This window comes from Poeciliopsis prolifica, unplaced genomic scaffold (genome assembly GCF_027474105.1).
Source record: "Poeciliopsis prolifica strain line A6 unplaced genomic scaffold, Auburn_PproV2 SCAFFOLD008, whole genome shotgun sequence".
NCBI classification, from domain to species: domain Eukaryota; kingdom Metazoa; phylum Chordata; class Actinopteri; order Cyprinodontiformes; family Poeciliidae; genus Poeciliopsis; species Poeciliopsis prolifica.
In genome coordinates, this window is record NW_026562383.1 from 11,082,439 (window position 1) to 11,101,999 (window position 19,561).

Genomic DNA, 19,561 nt, shown 5'->3' on the forward strand with positions numbered 1-19,561 from the left:
ACTGGTTAACATGGATAAGTACTCATTAAATAAAAGCATTAATATTATTTCAAGCATTTGGTAAAATACAATTGTAAAGGGGACCATAAATGGCATTATATAACTGACAAAATACATATGCATAGGTTTTTTGTGCAAATTCTCAAAATGAGCTGACCAAAAACGATGTGGTTGTGCAGTAATGTAGCGAGACACTAGATATGAGCTCTTATTTCTCAGATTCAAATTAACTCTCATACAAAAGGCCAAACACATTTAATACATAAACACATTATATGCTCTAAAGAGATGAGTCAGTGAAGCATGCTGTAAGCTAGGGTGACAGGGTTCATTTGAAAGATGTAAAATATTTATGTAGGGAAGGATGACGAAAAGAAAATTGCAAGGGAGAAACGGAGAGATAACAAATAACAAAACACATGAAACAACGATAAGTGGGCCAAAATGAAATACTCAGTGTTACAGCTAAACAGAAAAAATAGACATGCTTTATGAGTCATTGTCATTTTACGTTCATTAACTTACTGTGCAGTACTTCCACTTAAAATCCGTTTCAACAAATGTGTGTGCTATTTCCAATGTGGGCAAATGTAAGGAGGGCATGTTATCCATACACTTTGCAAAAATGTCCACACATCCAGTCACAAACTTAAATAACTTTAAATGGATTTAACAAAACAGACTCATGTTAATGTATAGTTACATAAGAGAAAATTTTATATCTTTTCAATTTTTTTACAATTCCAACAACCTGAAACTAAAATCCAGTGCAACCAATTGCCTTCAGAAGCCACCACATTTGCAAGTTTAATTTTAACATAATCTTTGTCAGAATGCCCGAGGCTTGTTAGCTCAATGGACAACATCACAAAGGAGAAGAAACACATCAGAGTGAGGTTGTGAAAAGATTTAAAGCACAGTTACAATATAGCCCAAGCTTTGAAAATCTTAAGCACAGTGAGCTAAAGCAGGGTCATTTCTGAATGAATGACACGAGACTGCTGCAGACAGAACAACGACATACAGCCAGAGGTTCAATGGAATGGTTTAGGTCAAAGCACATTTTGATGCTTTGAAGACTGGAAATGGTTTATTTGTAATGAACATGTAAGGTTAGGCACATATAAGCTGCGTAACTTGCTATTTTGCAAGAAGAATGGTTAATAATTTCACTCTATACATGTGCAAAGCTTTTAGCTTCAACCCCCAAATACTATGGGTATAAATTGTTTACTCAGAATACAAATGCACCCAACACTTTTCAGGCTTTATTCCTCCATGACATTGAGTTACTCTATCATATAAGATGATAGAGTAAAATTGGGGTAAAATTGATCATCTTTAAAGGGTTTAATAGTCTTTGGAAAAACAGTTAAATGTACAATATTTAAAGAAATCCTTAGAAAAAACTCTATTGAAGTTGTTGCTGAAGTTTGGAAAAGTAAAAGGAGTGAAGGGAAAGTAAGAAAAGTGGCCAAACAGAGAAAATAAGAACAATCCTGTAACAGCAAACAATATGACAACTGACAGTAATTACAGATTTCCCTACATAATTATGAGGGCCATTTTTCCCAAGACCCTCTGCTTCTGAGGCCTGGGTAATCATCTGGTCACTCCCGCACTTTCATTTATCTCCATAAGTAAATAGCAGGTCAAGCCAAATCAGCAAACCACCATCGACTGTGTGGGCTTTCCTTAGCCCTAAATAACCCTTGAGAAATGATGTCATAAACCTAGATCTCGCTGTCTAATTACAGAAAAATGTGCTTCCATAGAAAGACCCAAAAAAAAAAAAAAAAAAAATCAGACTATAGACTAGTTGGTGGAAGTGAAAGAAGGACGATGAACCACACACAGAAAGAGGGAAATGAAAAGACACTAGTGCATAGCTCAAAGTATTCCCTTGGCTATTCTGCTTGCTACAAAAACCTGGAAGGAGCAAGAACTTTTAAAGTGTAACACAATTATACGGAAGCTGTCTCAAAAATGTAAAGGACACAGAGGCACTCATGCTGTGCAGAGTTCTAAGGCCTGAAAGAAGTAGGCTTGTTAAGTCGCTACGGTGGCAAAGGAATACTGTAATTACATTCAAACCAAGAATAAAAGAAGCTCTCTTTGAGGTGGTTGGCTAAAACTATAAGAATGCTACAAAATTGTTTAGATTCAATAGACTTTTATAAAAACATGACATACAAATCACATTCATACTAAAATTCCTCCATCAAACTGAATAGGCAGAGGAGTTCTTAGCTATAATTATGTCTTATTCCAAATTGCCATACATAATTTTCAACTTATTGCAATATTGTGCATGACTGTAAAGTCCATGCAGGTTTTATTCAGTACAATTAAATCAGAATAATGGGCCATTCTTGAAGTTTTAAATGAGTAAGAGAGAAAATTTGTTTTTGGAGAGCATCTGTGAGCATTTACTATATTTGCAATGAAAATAATTGAATTTGCAATGTTCTCTGCAGCTGCAGATAAGGGAAAATAAGGAAGAGAGAAAATGAGAGATAAAAGTCTCATAAAAAAGAAAAGTCTGGAAGGACTAACAAAGTACGAAACAGAGGAACTGATAATTGAACCGCTTATGAAATGGTTTATCTGGATGAGAGAGAATCTCCTAGAAATTATGAATGCCAAGTGAAAAATCAATAATAATCTACTTGTGTAGAGACAGCTAAAATAGATTAATTAAATGACCAATTACACAGAAACAAAGAACCATAGATTTGGTTGAGCTGAGGAAAAGGTAGCAACAGAGCTCAAGTATAAAACAAGAATGAAAGACATTATAAAACATTATGAAGTGTGACATCAGAGAAGAGGTGGAGAAACATGCAGCATAGGAGCTATTTTAAAAGCCAACTATTGAGAAATTGAAAACAAATATTTCTTCTTGACATTTATATCCTCATGTGAACATGCCATAAAACTTTATATTGTAGATTATCAGTGTATTTTAAGGAATGTTCGTCTTTGAGCACCTACTTTTTTCAGCCTCGGTCAAGTTGTACTTTTATACCTGCCATTACTTTACAGTTAAATTTATTTCCTTTTAAATGAGCTAAAATTCATTCTCTTAAACAACAGTCTGTGAAACATGTTAAAGGCTGTTAAGTTTTTTGGGAGCATATATCAGCTCCTATCTGCAGCAAGCACAACTACAATACATGCACCCTTATAATAAAAACAGTTTCAAGTTACTCTTCTACCTAGTTACATTTCATGTACCAGGTACGACTTACATTGTAGTCATAATTACTACATGGTAAAAAGATTCCTTATAGACAGTATTATCAGACATACAAAAAAGCTGACACTATCTTTAAAATTCTACCAACAAAGTGAAGGAAAAAATAAATATCACAGTTTCATAAAATGAATTAGAATTTGGGATCTGAACTGAAAGACAGATATTTACAAACTAAACTTCTGGGAAACCCAAGGCCAGGTGGCCTCAACACACCTGAGTCAAATGACTGAATTCTCTCACCAGCATGTCACTCAGTTCTGCAGAGGCCTGACAATGAGCCACTCATGTAAGTCAGGTGTGCTGTATAGGAATGTACCTAATAGATGTAGGGTAGTAGCTCTCAAGCACTGGTCTTGGGCAACCTCGCCTCTATAGCTTGTCTTGAAGTGTGAGAACTTGAAGGCTCAAGTTCAAGTACTTAAAATTCTTTTACGTAGATTATTTTAAAGGTAAAGGTAACTTTATTTGTATAGCATGTTTTAGCAACAAGACAATACAAAGGGCCTTGTATTGTCTCCATAATCTATTTATAACTCTGATAAATAGAATATGGAAGACATATGATTTCTAGGACCATATTAAGGCTCTTAGTCCATGTTTTTTTCAGTAAGCTGCAGAAAAAAATGCTTTTAACTGAGTTATGGACAAAATCCTACAACTAATGGTACATATTTGCCATTTTTTAGTGAATCATTAACAAACTCTTTCCAAAATCAGCTTTCTCTAAAGAATAGACAAACAAGTATGCGTGAGTTTATCACTATAATGCTACAGCTAAAAGATTATCCCTGGCATGGGTCTTATTTAGGACCAAAACTCTCCAAATGAATATTGTACAGCTGCAGACAGTGCATACGTGTGTATTGGTTTAGGGTGTGTCACTATGTAGAATTCACACTGCGTGCTCTCACTTGAAATGCTCGGTGCCATCTTGGTTTGGATCAACACCATTTATCAAGCAGCAAGGGGCAAACAGTAGAAGTAGCTGTGCAAAAAAGAATGCTCATGCTGTGAGATGCTGCTTGTTACTTGTCAATTCAAATACCTACCTAGTCCACAGAGAGCACAGCTGGTGGTGACAAGGCATGCAGCAGCTTAATGTGGTTCACATAGACATTTACATTCTGAATAAAAGCCAGAAAATATGTCGGCTATCAGAAAAATGCTAAATCTTCATACAATGTCAGCAAATAGGCAGCAAACTATTTCATAGCATTGACTTTGCTTTAGTTTAGAAGTCATACAGAGTTCAAACATCTGTTTTGCACACACACGCACACAAACATAACACACATGCAGTGACATCTGAAGTGTCCTAGACTCACAAACTCATAGAAAAAAGATTTTAAAAAAGACCTTCCAGTAACAAAGTAATAATTCTCCTTGTGACATGGCCAATTCACCTGAAGTGAAATGAGGTATTATACACCAACACAACAGCCCTCCTAAAGAAACACGCACGAATGCACACGCCCACACGCCTACACATGCAAGCATGTCCTCCCATTAAAGGTTGCGCTGACTTCCATTTATTCTCCATTACCAAACCTTAATCAGTTTCCTGGCATCTCATCCCTTTAACTTGGATTCGGTTACTTCATCTTCAGCCTTAAGAAAGAGAACGATTGCCTGAAAAAGTCTTTCTTTGTACCCGGAAACATCCCAATGAGGGAAAAAAAAACAAGCCCAAGCACACACACAAGTTGGAATGACACTGACAACCCCTGTGCAGCCATAAATATGAAACTGGCCTTTGCTGTAATCTTTGTGTCTGCTGCTTCTGTGTGTTCTTGCACAGGGAGAGCTCTGTACGTGAATCCTTGCTCTCATATTAGTGAAGTGACACAAAGCAAAAGACAAGAGGAACCCAAGAGGAAAGAAGCCAGAGCAGAGAGTGAAATTGATGTGCAAAGCTGTACAGAATACGAGCAGCAGGTACATGTCAAGATAGAGCATTGTGCACAAGGAGTTTGATGAAATGTTGTGATATGAAAAGATATTTCTTGTCAAAGAGAAGCTAGTCCCATCGACCTCTATTTATTCAATTAGATATGAAGATTAGTGCTTTAAACTTGTTGAATCTATGTTTGAAGCTAATATTTTGAAGTAAGAAATGAAATAGTTTGCACATGTTTTGAAGGCCTGCTTATAACACAACAACCCAACAAGCTTGTTGTGTTGTTGGCAGTTGAAGAGGCCTCCATTACTATTTTTCCCAAGTACCATTTTTAGTACCCAGTTAAAAAAATAAAAAATAAAAAATAAAATAAAAAATAAAAAAATAAAACTGTGATAATGACATATACGATATAAACATCTGAGAATAAAACGTCAAATTAATCACTAATGTTGGCATCGGCATCAGTGCTTCTGATTGGTGCTACACAAAAGGAGTATTTCAGAGTTTTTAATTAAATAAAACTCCATCAAATGATTTAATCAAATACTTAGACTGGTAAAAATCTTAACTGGATAAGTCTAGACTGAACCATCCCAGTTGCCTAATGAGGAGTCAAGTATGTTGGTGTTGTGTTCATGGGTGACGGTGGGATGGAAATATTAAGGTTAGCTACACTGTCGTGGCGGGAGCTAAAGGACCCCTGAACGCTCCGGACCGACACTGAACATCACAGTTGCCTAGAGTTGGTCACTACGCAGCCGCAGTGAGCTGCTATCAACCCGCGTCTTTTTAAAACATCCTCCACCCGATTCCATGTCCTGAGAAGAAAAAAAATCGCTTTAAAAATACAGGCGTGAGTGAAAAGACACACATTATCAGCTGAACTATTTCCATGAGGCTGGATACTATGTGCATCGATCGACAAAAAAAATGTGCTGCTGTGTAACAGACAGAATGGATCAGGAGAGGAACCGCAGATCTGTCAGAACCTAAAGAACCAGAAATCAGCATCTCCAGAAATCGTCTCCTGAGGCTGATATGATACAGATAATTTTGCTATGATTGATTCAGTTTCTTATTGTGATTTTAGTTTGATTATTATTATTGCTGAGAATTTTGCGTTTTGATATTTAAGAAATAATAGCATTAGCCAATATAAGTAATATAACTAATAGATTAACACTAAATAAATACATATATTTTTTACATTACATTACCGCCTTTGTGTCTTATTCACAAATATTTTATGAATAGTTGTTCAGTGGTCATTTAGTGTATTACTTCATCAAGATTTTATTAATATTGTTTACCAGTTTCGATAACCTGACTTCTAATCAATAAAGAAAAAAACATAGTAAGCAAAAATGCACCAGACCCAGACCTGCGGGCCAGGGGCAGTTCTAGACGGGGGCCAAGAGGGGTTTTGAAAAAATTATAACAAATAAATGTCTTTTTAAAATATTTAGTGGTTCATATTTTTTAAACCTTCACAATTAAAATCTAGTCTAATTCTGCTGAACCAATTTTGTATTTCATGTATTATCGTTTCCTATGAACTGGATTTATCGTCAACACATCAACTTTGTCATGATGCTTTCACTTCAAAATTTAATAAAATAAGACTTTCATCATTAATATGAATAAACTTCAATTTTACTTATGAAATCTTCAGTGACCAAAAGCAAGTTAAAAGTATTTTGAAAAACATTAAATGCTGCCTCTGCAGGTTTGTTGATACTTGTTCACAAAATACCTGGACTTGAAGGAAGCTTCAAAGAAACATGTCCAAACAAACTGTGTTGCAGATGTCCACGTTTCCAAGAGGTCCAACGGTAAAGAGATATTCAGTGAGACAGAATTTATTTCTTAAGTAAAGTTACTTCACAAAGAATATTTGATACTTAGGACTTGTCCTCCTCTTTGTTGTTATAGACTGCCAACACGGCAAAAAAGGGAGCGCAAAACCAAGTCAGGCTAAGTCAAGTCAGCAGTCCATCTGCCCTGTTTCTTTCTCTTTACGAACATCAAACACATGTGGTCTGTTTCATGCTCCCTGTAGCCCATTATAGCTTAATGCATCAGGAGCCTTCTCACTGACTTCAGCATTTTAACAACTTCAGTATATTCACTCACACACACCCGCACGCACGCACGCAGACACACACAAGAACAAGCACGGACAGGCTCCCAGATGCAGGAATTGACACTCATTAAACCACAGCAGAGTTATGGGCCTGCACACTGAGATACAGAAACAACTGTTGCTTTGGCTTTAATCTGTCTAAGAGGGTGTCTAAGAGGGGTGGACTAACAGAAGCATAGAGATTTTCGCTTACATTAACCTTCAAATAAGCTTTGGCCTTCATATCTTGAAAGCTATTAATGAGTTCCATTTATGTGTAATTAAGAGTGATCAATTAGTTTTTTTTTTTTCAGTGCATCTTTTAAAGATAGAGCCTCAACGTTTATAGGATGAATGTAGTCTAGTACATCAAGTTATTTTTTTTGTCTGTCATTTCCCTCAAAATCCTAAATAGTATTTGCTCTATCCTGATAATTATTAATCTCTAAGTTACTTATAAAGAAATTATTTTCAATAAAATATGAAAATGTTGAATTTTTCTACAGAAAACAGGTAAGGAGAAGCTGTTTTTATGCTCAACTGCATACATTCTGTCATTTTTAATTAACTTTTATAAAATATGGTAATCCCAAACAAAGGTAAACAGTAAGCATGATAAATGTAACATTTTATTTCTTTGTTATTGGAAATCTCACATCTTCAACAAATAATTATGGGCTGTATTTTATTGCTAAGAAACGAAGTAAAGTTGCTCAAGTTACGGTGAAAGAGAAGCAGAAACGGAGTAGTGGTGCATACGGAGTATCTGCAAAGGCAGTGAGATCGCGAAATTGATGCAAAGTTTTAATATCGGGGTGATGGGTGGCATCCATTTTGTAATTTGTTTTTAGCTTAGTGGTTTCTGTTCTGTATATAAAGGATTGTGTGAAGAATGAACAATCAGCATGCAGTGGCGCTCTGTTTTGAGCAGGAAGACGAAACGGGGAAACCCGCTAGCAAGTTTTTTTAAAAGGGCAAAGAACAATCTTCATAGATTATTTTGTCATGGAGTTTGTGTTCTATTTGTCCAAAAATATATTTCTGTAAGTATATTTGTTATTTCAACAAATTACAATTGTCACTGATTGCTTTTAAGCTTCGCCAATTACACTAGTGAGAGAAAAATCTCAGTACGTTTACTCTCTTAGCATGCAGGTACAGGTTTCAAAATGGAACTAATTGCTTTAATCGCATTTACAGAAAGAGATACAGTCATGGATAATCCTAGTTTTCATTGTCCAAAATGTCTCTCAGGTAGCATATTTGTTTAACACTTAATTAGTAGTAACATAGTAAGTCAAAAGTTGAGGACATTTTGCCAGTAATTATTTTAACAAATAAGTTAAATAGTCAAAACCAGCTCTTTTAGCATAAAGACTATATTATGCATTTCAAAGTCTAAATTTCAGAGAACCACTGAGTTCAAAACATTCCCATACTTCTCACAGTGAGTTGGTATACTGATCAGTATATATTTAAAGCCACAAACCAGTCCTTAGCAACTAGTTCTTCCTTACAGGGCTGGGGAGCAGCAGCAACACTGTCATTATCTAAACACTGGTTACAGATGACACTCCATAGCATCACACAACTCAGTCAGTATGTAGCAACCAGCAATCAGCAACAACAAAAATACAGCATGGGAAAAATCAATGCCAAAATGTTACCAGCCTTCCTGCAGATGTCTCACACAGCTTGCCTCTTTGTACTAGCCTATGTGACATTGAAGATCTAACACTCATTGGCTGCCAGCTGCTTTCAAAGACCCACAGACGCCTCTCTCTTTAAGAGCCCATGAGAGAGAGACACATAGAGATGAAAAATGTCATCCCCTGAAAGACAAAAAGATAAGTCATCAAGACTGTAATGATGGGGCGGGACAGGGAGGGGGCAGCGCAAGGAGGAGACGAATGACTGTTGTGAAAATCAATCTTCCATTTTTGGTAAACAGTGACAAAAAAATGTGTTTCCCAAACTGATTACACTTTCCGCAGTCGAATCATCACGCTCATTCTAAAAGCATCCATCGGTTTACTTTATTCCCTGTGAACGTGTTTTTCATTTTTTAAAGTGGTGGGCTTATAATGCTGCAATGGGCCAGTAAACATTGCTTCAACACAATGATAACAAACAACTTACCCTTAACTCAACAGCTTTCTTCTGTGGGATCTCTCCAGGGGGAAATTACTTAGAAATAAGAGGGCTATCAACAATGCTTTATGAGGCGTATCACTGTGGAAGCAATATCTGGAAATTGTTTCCTGTCACTTACAGAACATAATTAACCAAAGACTGGGGTATGATGTGGTGATATTGAATATTTTCTACTTTTATATTTTGCTATAAGTTACTGAGGGAAAAAAATCTGTTAATCAAAGCAAATAAAACAAGTAACTTTAAATAACGAATCTGAAGATGCTAAAAGTGGTTTATTATGGACACTTTGTGACAGCAAAGGAAAAAGTTAACAGCCTCATGTGGTAATAGTTTCCATATTTGGGATTGAGCAGTCCAGTGGCAATTTAAACAGTTTAACTGGAAATCCCTTTCAGAGTTGAGGACCAGTCATTTTCCTCCCAGCCAAGACTGAATCTGGCTGATGCAGTTAACATGTGACCTTGAATCAGACTCAGTCAATACATTAAGTTGATAAAGCAATGGTGTCACAGTGGGAAATACCCTCTGCAGATGTCAGGGATTATCTACGCTGTTGACTTGGCTCGCAATCTGAAAGCATAAAATTAAACCTTACATTTTTTACAAGGTGTTTATTGTGCCAGACTACAACCAATGAATAACTGATGTTATTTCTGATTAAGAGCCAAGTAGCAAGAAGAACAGAAAACAATTGTCCCTGCAGTACTCTAATTATGTAAGTTCTCATAGTAACAAAACTTTTTATTAAAAGAAGGTGTTGACCCTAAATTTACTGATATATGCTGGCTTTTGAAAGGACTTCTTCAATGTGGTCATTCAAGTAAACTATGCAATTATTCTGCTAGTGATCATTAGCCCTTGCAACTACTTGTGATGATATAGTAATGTGGAAGAACAGCCTCGTCACATTCGATTCACTTTGTCAGCATCTATATTAAATTGTAGGGCTGGATAAAATGACTGAAAAACTTACAATGATATAAGCATTATACATTAGTCTGCAATAATAAAAATTAGTTTTTTGTTTTAAATATTCAAAATATTACTGCCAAACTAGTGATGTGACCTGTCCTCTTTTATCCACAGTTGCAGAACAACAAACTGTCATAAGATTATGCTAAAATATATATATATATATTTTGAGAACTAGCCTTTTGCTTTTTTTTTTTTTTTTTTTGCTCGGGTCTATAAATAATTAAAAAATTATATAGATACCTATTATTTTAGCAGTTTTGGGAATATTTGTTGTGTTGTCATTCCAAATAAAAGCAATTAAATATGATTAAGTTTTTCTCAAAAGAAAATTGCATAAATAAGGGAATACTACAAAGCCAGGATGTTTTTACTGAAGGTTATCATACTATGAAAATCTCAGTACAGATAATGTCTATCCTCGCCCTCTGAAGTCATAACTTTTTTGAGAATGACTAATAACCTAAATGGATTTCTTTCCTGGGAAATAAAGGTAAAATAAAATTTAAAAAATCAATGGGCAGATATGTAACAATCATTGTAAGTAAGATATACGTATGCCTTTCCATTTCCAATTTTGCACACAATAAAATTACCTATCTGTCTGTTTAACTGTCTTGCTGGTTGCTAATTTATGTACCCAGTGATCAAACTAACAATTAATAGCAATACACGGTAATATAGTTTTTCTCTTTGCAAACAGTCTTAAAAACTGTAACATGCTCAATAAAACAGCTTAAACTTAAAAAAACAAGTAGACTTAAAAAATGTACAAGTGAGCATATAAATGCTTTCACTCTAGCCATAGCTACTTTGGTTTTGAGGCAAGAGTTGGTCTTCTGACTACGCCTCAAAATATCAACTTGTAAGGGTCGCCTTGTTCATTTTTTCAAATTAAACTGTACAGATCTCAACCTAAAAATGGGTTCAAGTTCTTTCTTTTCTATTATTATAGCAAAATATGCTAAATAATAGAAAAGTAAAATTTTCTACTTTTACTGTGATGGGAATTGCTATAAAAACTTTCACAACCCCTTCTTTATAAAGTCGCTGTCTGCATATGACTGTCCCAAAGTTTCACTTTCTAGTCTGTTCGTGTGATGGATATTGTAACTGCAGATACCTGCTGTAAACTGCATGTGTATGTGTTATTTGAAGAGCCAGAAAGCGCCTCACTGAATTCCAAAGGAAGCAAAACTGCAATTGTACAACCTGCAAAAGGGGGGGTTGTGACTGACATCAGGCCATGGATGACACAGTGAGAAACAATATATCTGCACAGTCACAGCACTGGGTTAATGGACTGTCTGGTAGTTTACAAGGTTGGCCTCCCTGTCGTATCAGAATATATAGAAGAAGAGGTCAGATTAGAGTATGGTCAAGAAGAGAACCTCAATAAAAAAAAACTCTTTTGAAAATGCACAGAAAGCAAGGCACAACATCTATGCTTTGTGTTAAGCAAACAAAAGATTATGCAGGGTTTTCTTTTTAATCAAGGATCAAACAAACTTATTTCCTATGGTGCCTCTGCTCTGTCTCAATAACTTTTCAAAGCAGTGTTTCATCTACCAAGCCTGCAGCCATATCTCCTCTACTTTACAGTACCATGTGACATCAAATGAGTGTGACAACAGATTTAAGAGGTGTAAAGATAGATTCTTTCCTTGTACTCTCATGCAAACAAAAAATAAAAAAAATACTTTACAATTCTTCGTTTTCCCCTTGAATATGATGCTCACATTAGTAGTAGCCTATTTTGTTTTGTTTGTTTTGTTTTTAACTGGACACAAAGTTCATTTGTATCTAATTTATGTCTTTTTTTTTTTTGTATAAATGGGAAAATAACACACATGTAATGAAATGCAGCGTAGTTTCCAAAATGAAAAGATTCTGAAGGCGCTTACCTGACATTTCAAACTGTGGGACACCATCCTGGTTGAATCCCTTTCCGCCGTAAAACCGTTGAATGTCCGAACAAGTCCGGGCTTTGCTGGACCCTTTGTCCCCAAAGGCTGGCGCTGTGAGAGAGCACAGCACCAGAGCTGCCAGGATGAAGAAATCCATTCTTGCTGACCAGTGTGGCTTTGGACTCGGGCTGGAGGAAATCCAAGCGACAACTGAGCGACTTAGTATAAAGCTGAAAGTACACCAAATTCAGGGCTGGTGCTGTGGTGCGTAAAATATCCGCCACCTTCCTTCCCCCTTACACTCTTTCAGTGCGTCTGCAGCTTCTGTGGCTGTTCTGTGCGCGCTACTGCGCGGCACAAGAGCTATTCCTCTCAGCCCAGATGTCCCGTCTCTTCTTTAATCCACTTACGCCAGCGCAGCCACGGCAGACGCTTATTATTTTCTCCCGAAAATATAAAAAAAAAAATATTTTGCTGAAAGGTTATTCTGTAAAGATCCCCGGTCTCACTCAGCTATCCGTGGCTGACCTAAAGAGAGACAAGCAAGAGATGCAAGAATTAGGTTACCCGACTGAAATACGCTATTTTAAGTCACGCCAGAAATAAGCGTTGTGTTGACTCACGCCTGCCCGGCTTTAACGTGAGGAATCCGAGTACAGAGGTGCACACACCGGCAGATACCGCAGCTCAGGCTTTTCTGGACGATGATGTGCCAGCGCTGCCACTCTGTGGAAAAGGGAGGGAGGCGGGGAGAAGCAGGCAGACAGAAAGAGGAGGATGAAAAGGAAACAGAACTTTAAAGCAACTCCAGCTATTTCTTGTTGCTTTCTGACACAGTCATGCTTATTTGATTTAAATGTTTTGTCCAAATTTTAAGCTGCCGCGCCTCAACAGTTTGGCAAGTATATTGCCGTTACTGTGGCTCACTGATTTGTAAAGGAGTGTAAACATACCTGGTTCCCAGGAGAGGAGAATGCTGTGTGGGTCTCATCACGTAAGGAATGTGTGCTTGCTGGCTGGGCTTGCTCACCGTCAGCCAGGTGTCACACATGAACTGTAGGCTGGTCCCTTTCAATTCACAGCACTGGATACCCTCCTCTGAGAGTGTCTGTTGAGTAGAAGACATCACTCTACACGACGCAATTCATGTCCAACAAATCAGGAACTGTTTTAGGGCGCTTACAGGTTACCTGTCACCAAATGAATGCCTTCATTATCCACAGTTTCTTTATGTTTACCTCCTAAATCTGGGTAAACACCACAATGTGGACAACATGGCCTCTCTGCTAATTTTAAATTCTTTAGATGTCGAAGAAAAAAAAAATAAATAAAATACACCCTAAAGCCCACTCAGTAGCTTTATTTAAACTTAAATGTTGTGTATAGTTGTGTATTTTTCATTGCCACTTTTGGCTGTGTGGTGAAATTGCTTATTTATCAGTTTATCTGTTCGCTCATCCATCTGTCAATCTCACAGACAGAAAATTAAATCACCTTTATGGCTGCTGTTGTTTTTGAGATACATAGCAACATTTATTTTGTTGTGAACTATTTTTAACTGAATATTGATTGATCTGAAAGCAAAGTCAGACCAGTAAGTTTAAGTAGGCATTACTGTGTATTGCAGACTTCTGCCCAGGTCCCTCTTGAAAATGAGATCCAGATCTTAACGGGGTTTACCTGGTTGAATAAAGGAAATAAAAAATAAAAATGAAAAAAATAATTCTGCTTGTTATATGAAAATAAAAATCATTCAGGAGTCAGGTGCCTGACTCTGTGGTTCCTATTGCAGAAATCTGCAACCTGACCTGTGTGCACCCTGTTTCTAAATCCCTTTACAATTTATTATTTTCAATAGAAATGTTATTATTTTAATCAGTGAGTATTTAGTTATCCAGACTGAGTTATTTTCTTGCACCTGACATGTGTTCAAACCCATACCCCAGTTTGTAAAATAACTCAAATTGTGTATTTTGACCCAGTTGGTTTTGGTGTGTAGCTTCATCATACTCACAGGAATTTCACACACAGTTTGCATTTATAACACTGTTAATAGGAACATTAACTTCAGTTTATTTGTGCAAATAAATCTAGTGTGACTGTGAACTTATGCCATATGTTTATGATAGCAGCACACATACTTTTCCCTCAATTTAAAATGTTACACTGTTATTCCACTCAGTGGGGTGTGAAATTTGATTAGTCTGTTTTGAATGGCATCATGTTTTTGCAAAAAAGCCTAAAAATATATATACAGTTTTTTTTTTCTTTTTTTTTAAGTAAGTAAGATCCCACTAGTATGGTACTTGGGGATTGAGGGGCAAACTACTGAGCTTGGAATGAAGGACAGTCATGAGGAGAGAAAAGAATGACAGTCAAGAAGAAAACCTTTTGGTAAACCGAGCCATTTCCTGTCCTAAAATTCTTCCATTTCCAGAGTCAGATATTGTTTACAAATACATTTAAAAATGCTACACCATAATTAGCCTTTTCCTCTTGACTACTGGCTCCAAATAACAAGGAGAGTAACTCACATATCAGTAGCGGAGAAATGGCCACTCTTGCATCCTATTATTACATCTCTGAAATGAATGAATGAATTATACATTCATTTGAGAATGTCAAGTGTCTTCATCATTTGTGGCCTCTGTTTGTGAATGTGCGTGTTTTTGTGTGTGTAATGGAGGAGCAGGGGGGCAAAGCTGACAATACACCCACACAGCAGCTTTCCAATATTGAAATATGCAACTTTGAAAAAGAATTAAGAAAAAAAAACTAGCTTGCCTTGCTTTTCTTCCTGCTATGAGAGAAATTGAACTTTATTAAGAACACACGGTGAGTGGCTACCAGAATAAGTGGACTCAACCCAGGTGTGTGATAAGACATTACCCTGCATTGCATATAGATCTGTGTATGCATGACACATGTGCACCTTTATGTTTTTTTTCTCAGCAGCATTTGGTTTGTGAAACCTGAGTTTATGTGTCTGACTGTGTTCCACATGTGGTCATAGGTCGGCTCTGCTGTTGAAGGACTGATTGGCCCTCTACTGTCTGGTATGGAGATTATATAATTAATGCTCAATAAAGCCACAGAACAGCCATGTTTTCTTCCGACTGCTTCTCATTGAAGTTTTATTGCCTGTGACCATGAAAGGCTTCCTAATGAGGAGCAGGATGCAGGGGGAAGTCAAGCAGACCAGCAGAATGGTAGCAAAGACACAGAGGAGTGCTGGGTGAGAGGCCATAAATAAGCAACAGTCAGTTTATTGTACATGTGCAATAATTATGTGGTAAGCATTTTTAGGGCATGGTGAGGTTTCCAGTGAAAATTACATGCATGCTCAGTTCCTATTGCATAGTAAGTTTGCAGCGAACATGTTCAGAAAATACTGTGCTTTTGAAAAGGCATTATTTGTTCTTGTATTTTAACACAAAATCTATGGAAAAAAATGGTAAATGGATTAAATTTGCATTGTGCTATATCAAGGCTAAGAACTCCAAAGCAATTTACATTGCAAACAGTCATTTATGTACCCATTCACATACTGATGGCAATAAACTACATTGTAGCTACGACAGACTGACAGAAATGAGGCATCAACATGCAAAGTGGGTGTTGTGTCTTGCCCAAGGTCACACCTGGGATGAACAGAGTGGGGGTTCGAACTGGCAACCCACTGATTACAGAACAATCCCTCCGTTCTAAGCCACTGTCTCCCTTAGCGATACAACTTATATGATGACAAGAAAAGCAGAATGCAATGTTTTCAAAATGTTATTACCAAGTGTGGACTGTATTTGTTTTCATTCCTCTTTACTCTGATACCCTTAAAAAAAAATCCAGTGGAACCAAGACACCTGAATAAACAAACATAATATTTATGGAAATGTAGCCCAAAGCACCCACTGTTGAAATAAATGAACAAACGAATAAATAAATACGGGGACCTTTTGCAGAGTGCAAAAGGTGCTCCAAAACTGAACCTTTTTAATCTATGCAGAAAAAACACAGGTCATAAATACACTATACCTACAGTGACAATTCATGGTGGCATCATGAATAACAGCATCACCTGCTCTGGTGATGCAATTATTTATCAGGGACAGAATTGAAGGAAAGATGGATGAAGTTATAAACAGAGCTAAATCCACTATGAGTTTCTTAAGGTGCAGGTTCTCCTTCCTCCTGGCTAAAACAACGTCTCTGATGGATAATATCTTCCACCCCTTGTTTCAGTTCAAGCTGCTACTGAACTGGACAGTTCCTTTAGTGACAAACTGCTGCATCCTAAATGCACAAATGAGGGTTACTGCAGATCCTTTTCAGCAGTTGACTTTGTAACCATCATAGCTCCCAACATAAACGAAGTGTTTATATCCATGCTGCTGGAATTACCTACTCTTTTTACTCATTTTGAAATAAAATGTTCACTGTTATTGCACATCTGTATGTCTGCATTATTATGCTATATTGTAAATAGTCTGTATATAAATATTTTTTTTATTTTGTAATGGTCAGTGCTCATGCGTATTATGTACTATGGATCACTTTTTTTAAAAAGTGATCCAACTCAGTTGCACATCCTTTGGAGCGTAAGTCTGATATGTCTATTTCTAATAACTGCACAGTATTTTTTGTCAAAGTTTTGTACAGTATATTAGTATGATTATTGTTAATCTTGTTTTTATATATTTCTTTTAACAATTTAAGAACTTTTTTGTTTTCACCTTTATATTTGTTGGAGGTGTTGCTCCTGATTTTCCACATTTGAGGGACAATAAAAGCTGAAACTATTCTATTCTATTCTATTCTATTCTATTCTATTCTATTCTATTCTATTCTATTCTAATTAATGATAAACATGAACATGAACATGTTTTTATTAAGCTCATATTTCTGTAGGAAAGTTTATTTTTAATCTGATGTAATGTTTTAATCTTAAAAGTTATTTTTCATTATCTGTAATTTAAACTTCATCATAGTTAAAAGAGATGCAGGCTTGAAAATACCCATTTGTGTGCATATAATGTGCTTAATTTTATGAATTAGCCTATTGATTTAAGTTGACTTTTAAATAATATTATAATTTATTAAATTGGTCTGTATATATACAAAATGTTTTACAAGATAGGTATTGATACAGCCCCATATTTTTGCTAAATTTCAAAATTTATGCAAAGACAAAAGTGGTTCCAATTAAAACATGCTTAAATTGTTTTAATATGGAACATTGCAGTAGACAAGCACAGACTGCTCTCATCAAACTCAGGAAGAGAGTTTTATGTGGATATCAAAGTGAGTCCAGTGCAGTCCAATCTGATAGAAGACACACAAAAAAAAACACCTTTTGGATCTCAGAAGAAGTTCTTGATGAGGGGACAAACTCATTTTCCCTACAAAATAAAAGTGATATAGTGAGCACGAGGCAGGACTAGTTAATCTACAAGCTCCACTGCTGAGCTTCAGAGTTTCTCTGTAAATATCAGTGTGTTGTTTCAACAGATGTAATCGGCCTTTAGAGGGAGATCATCGTGTCCTCTCCCTAAAGCCAGTCTCATCCCATGTTCTTGCAGATACCATCGATTCTTCATCCGCTGTGGGTTTTAATGTCAACCATTAGCCAGGGTTCAGCACATTCATGGGAGTGCTTAAGTGCCACACATTACTCACCAGATCTATCTTTTGCTTTTTGTGTTTGTTGCCTCCGTTATTCAGTCCATTACATTTATTTTTTTTTTCATAGTGTAGAAAACTCCTTGATGTCCTCTTCACATTCTTGTATTTGTACTACAGGAATTTATCATCATCCCTTCATGTTTATCTTTGACGCTATTATGCAAAAATGTAAGTTTTTGACATCTGCTCCTGTTCCATTTTCCTTTGTCATTGTGTTACACTGGAAATTTACCTCTTTCAAGAAAGGACACTCAACTGCCAAAGAAAAAACCAAATACTTTCTAGTACTTGCAGAGGGAAGATATATGCTATTTTAGATAAAAGATACCATAATTGAGGAAAACATTAAGGGTTTGCTGGGAAGAGGTAGTGTGATAGGAAGGAAGATAACATAATGAGGGATGGCCTGGGGAGAATAAAAAAGAAGAAAGTTTAAGAGAAGGAAAGCAAGTTATTGCTGAATCAAGTAAAAAATAATTTTATAATTTTTTTTTTAGTTAACTGTAAACTTTGTCACATACATACAAAGAACCTACCTAATTTCAATTGGCATATTTTATGTCTAACATTTACACACTGTATGAACATAACACCATCCATCCATCCATCCATCCATCCATCCATCCATCCATCCATCCATCCATCCATCCATCCATCCATCCATCCATCCATCCATCCATCCATCCATCCATCCATCCATCCATCCATCCCTTAAAAATCTTCTGTTGCATTCAGGTCAATATATATTGCAGCTGACCATTTTTTTTCCTCACAGTCTGACATTGAATCAGACTAAACCTTTACACTTTTAGGATAACTACAATTCCCATAATTATTGAGTTCAATGTTTGGAGATGGAGAAATAATATTTCATATGTTTTTTTTTTCCTTAAGAAGAGATGAATATGAAATTCTGAAACTGATCCCAAACCTTATGTAAAATGTAATTCATGCAAATCTGATCTGGGGTCAACTAACTTAAACTCCTCTTAGCTTCTTTTTAGTTCTGTGACATATCTTTGTTCAGGCTGGCAACACCTCCCTCCCCGCTGGCCTCGGGAACAGTGGGAGGCAGAAACTCTGTGCAGTTCTCAGCCCCCTATGAGGAGTCCGACATTATTTTCCCACTAACACTTAAGATTATCTACACATTCCTTCAGCATTCCTCAGTCCTCCTCTGCACACAGGGCGCTTTATCACATGACTAGCACTCTCGTCTTCACAATTTGAGTTTAATGAGAGAGATGTCAGGAACAAGTAGAACGCATCAGTGCCGACTACATCTGATCACTGGATACAGAATAACTGTGTCAGTGCTAATTCTTCCCACCTTAGTAAACTGACTTTGACAAACTGACTTTTCTTTTTTCAAAAACCAGATGTTGAAATGCAGCAGAGGAAGTAATCTGGTGTTTTCTGAGCTTTTGCATTTGTTTCTAAAGGAAAATTATCATTTCAATGGATTGTTCATTAAGAGCTTCCTTCTTATGGTGTCATAAAGTGAACTGCAAAACAAATTTCACCTATTAATCTGTCGGTTGTGAACTGCCTGACTATGGGTGGAT

The 19,561-nt window shown here is 36.5% G+C and overlaps 1 protein-coding gene across 1 annotated transcript in view; it reads right to left on the reverse strand.

Annotated features, from left to right (window-relative positions):
* The window catches only part of gpc1b (glypican 1b), a 60,828-nt gene extending 47,485 nt beyond the window's left edge, over nt 1–13,343 (reverse strand). Inside the window, exons 1-3 of the mRNA XM_055033104.1 lie at nt 13,271–13,343; nt 12,941–13,043; nt 12,315–12,845 (exon numbers count right to left, since the gene is read on the reverse strand). Of these exons, the coding sequence (XP_054889079.1) occupies nt 12,315–12,474 (160 nt within the window). The 5' untranslated portion in view covers nt 12,475–12,845; nt 12,941–13,043; nt 13,271–13,343. The remainder of the gene's footprint in view (nt 1–12,314; nt 12,846–12,940; nt 13,044–13,270) is intronic.
* Between the last annotated feature and the right edge of the window lie 6,218 nt (nt 13,344–19,561).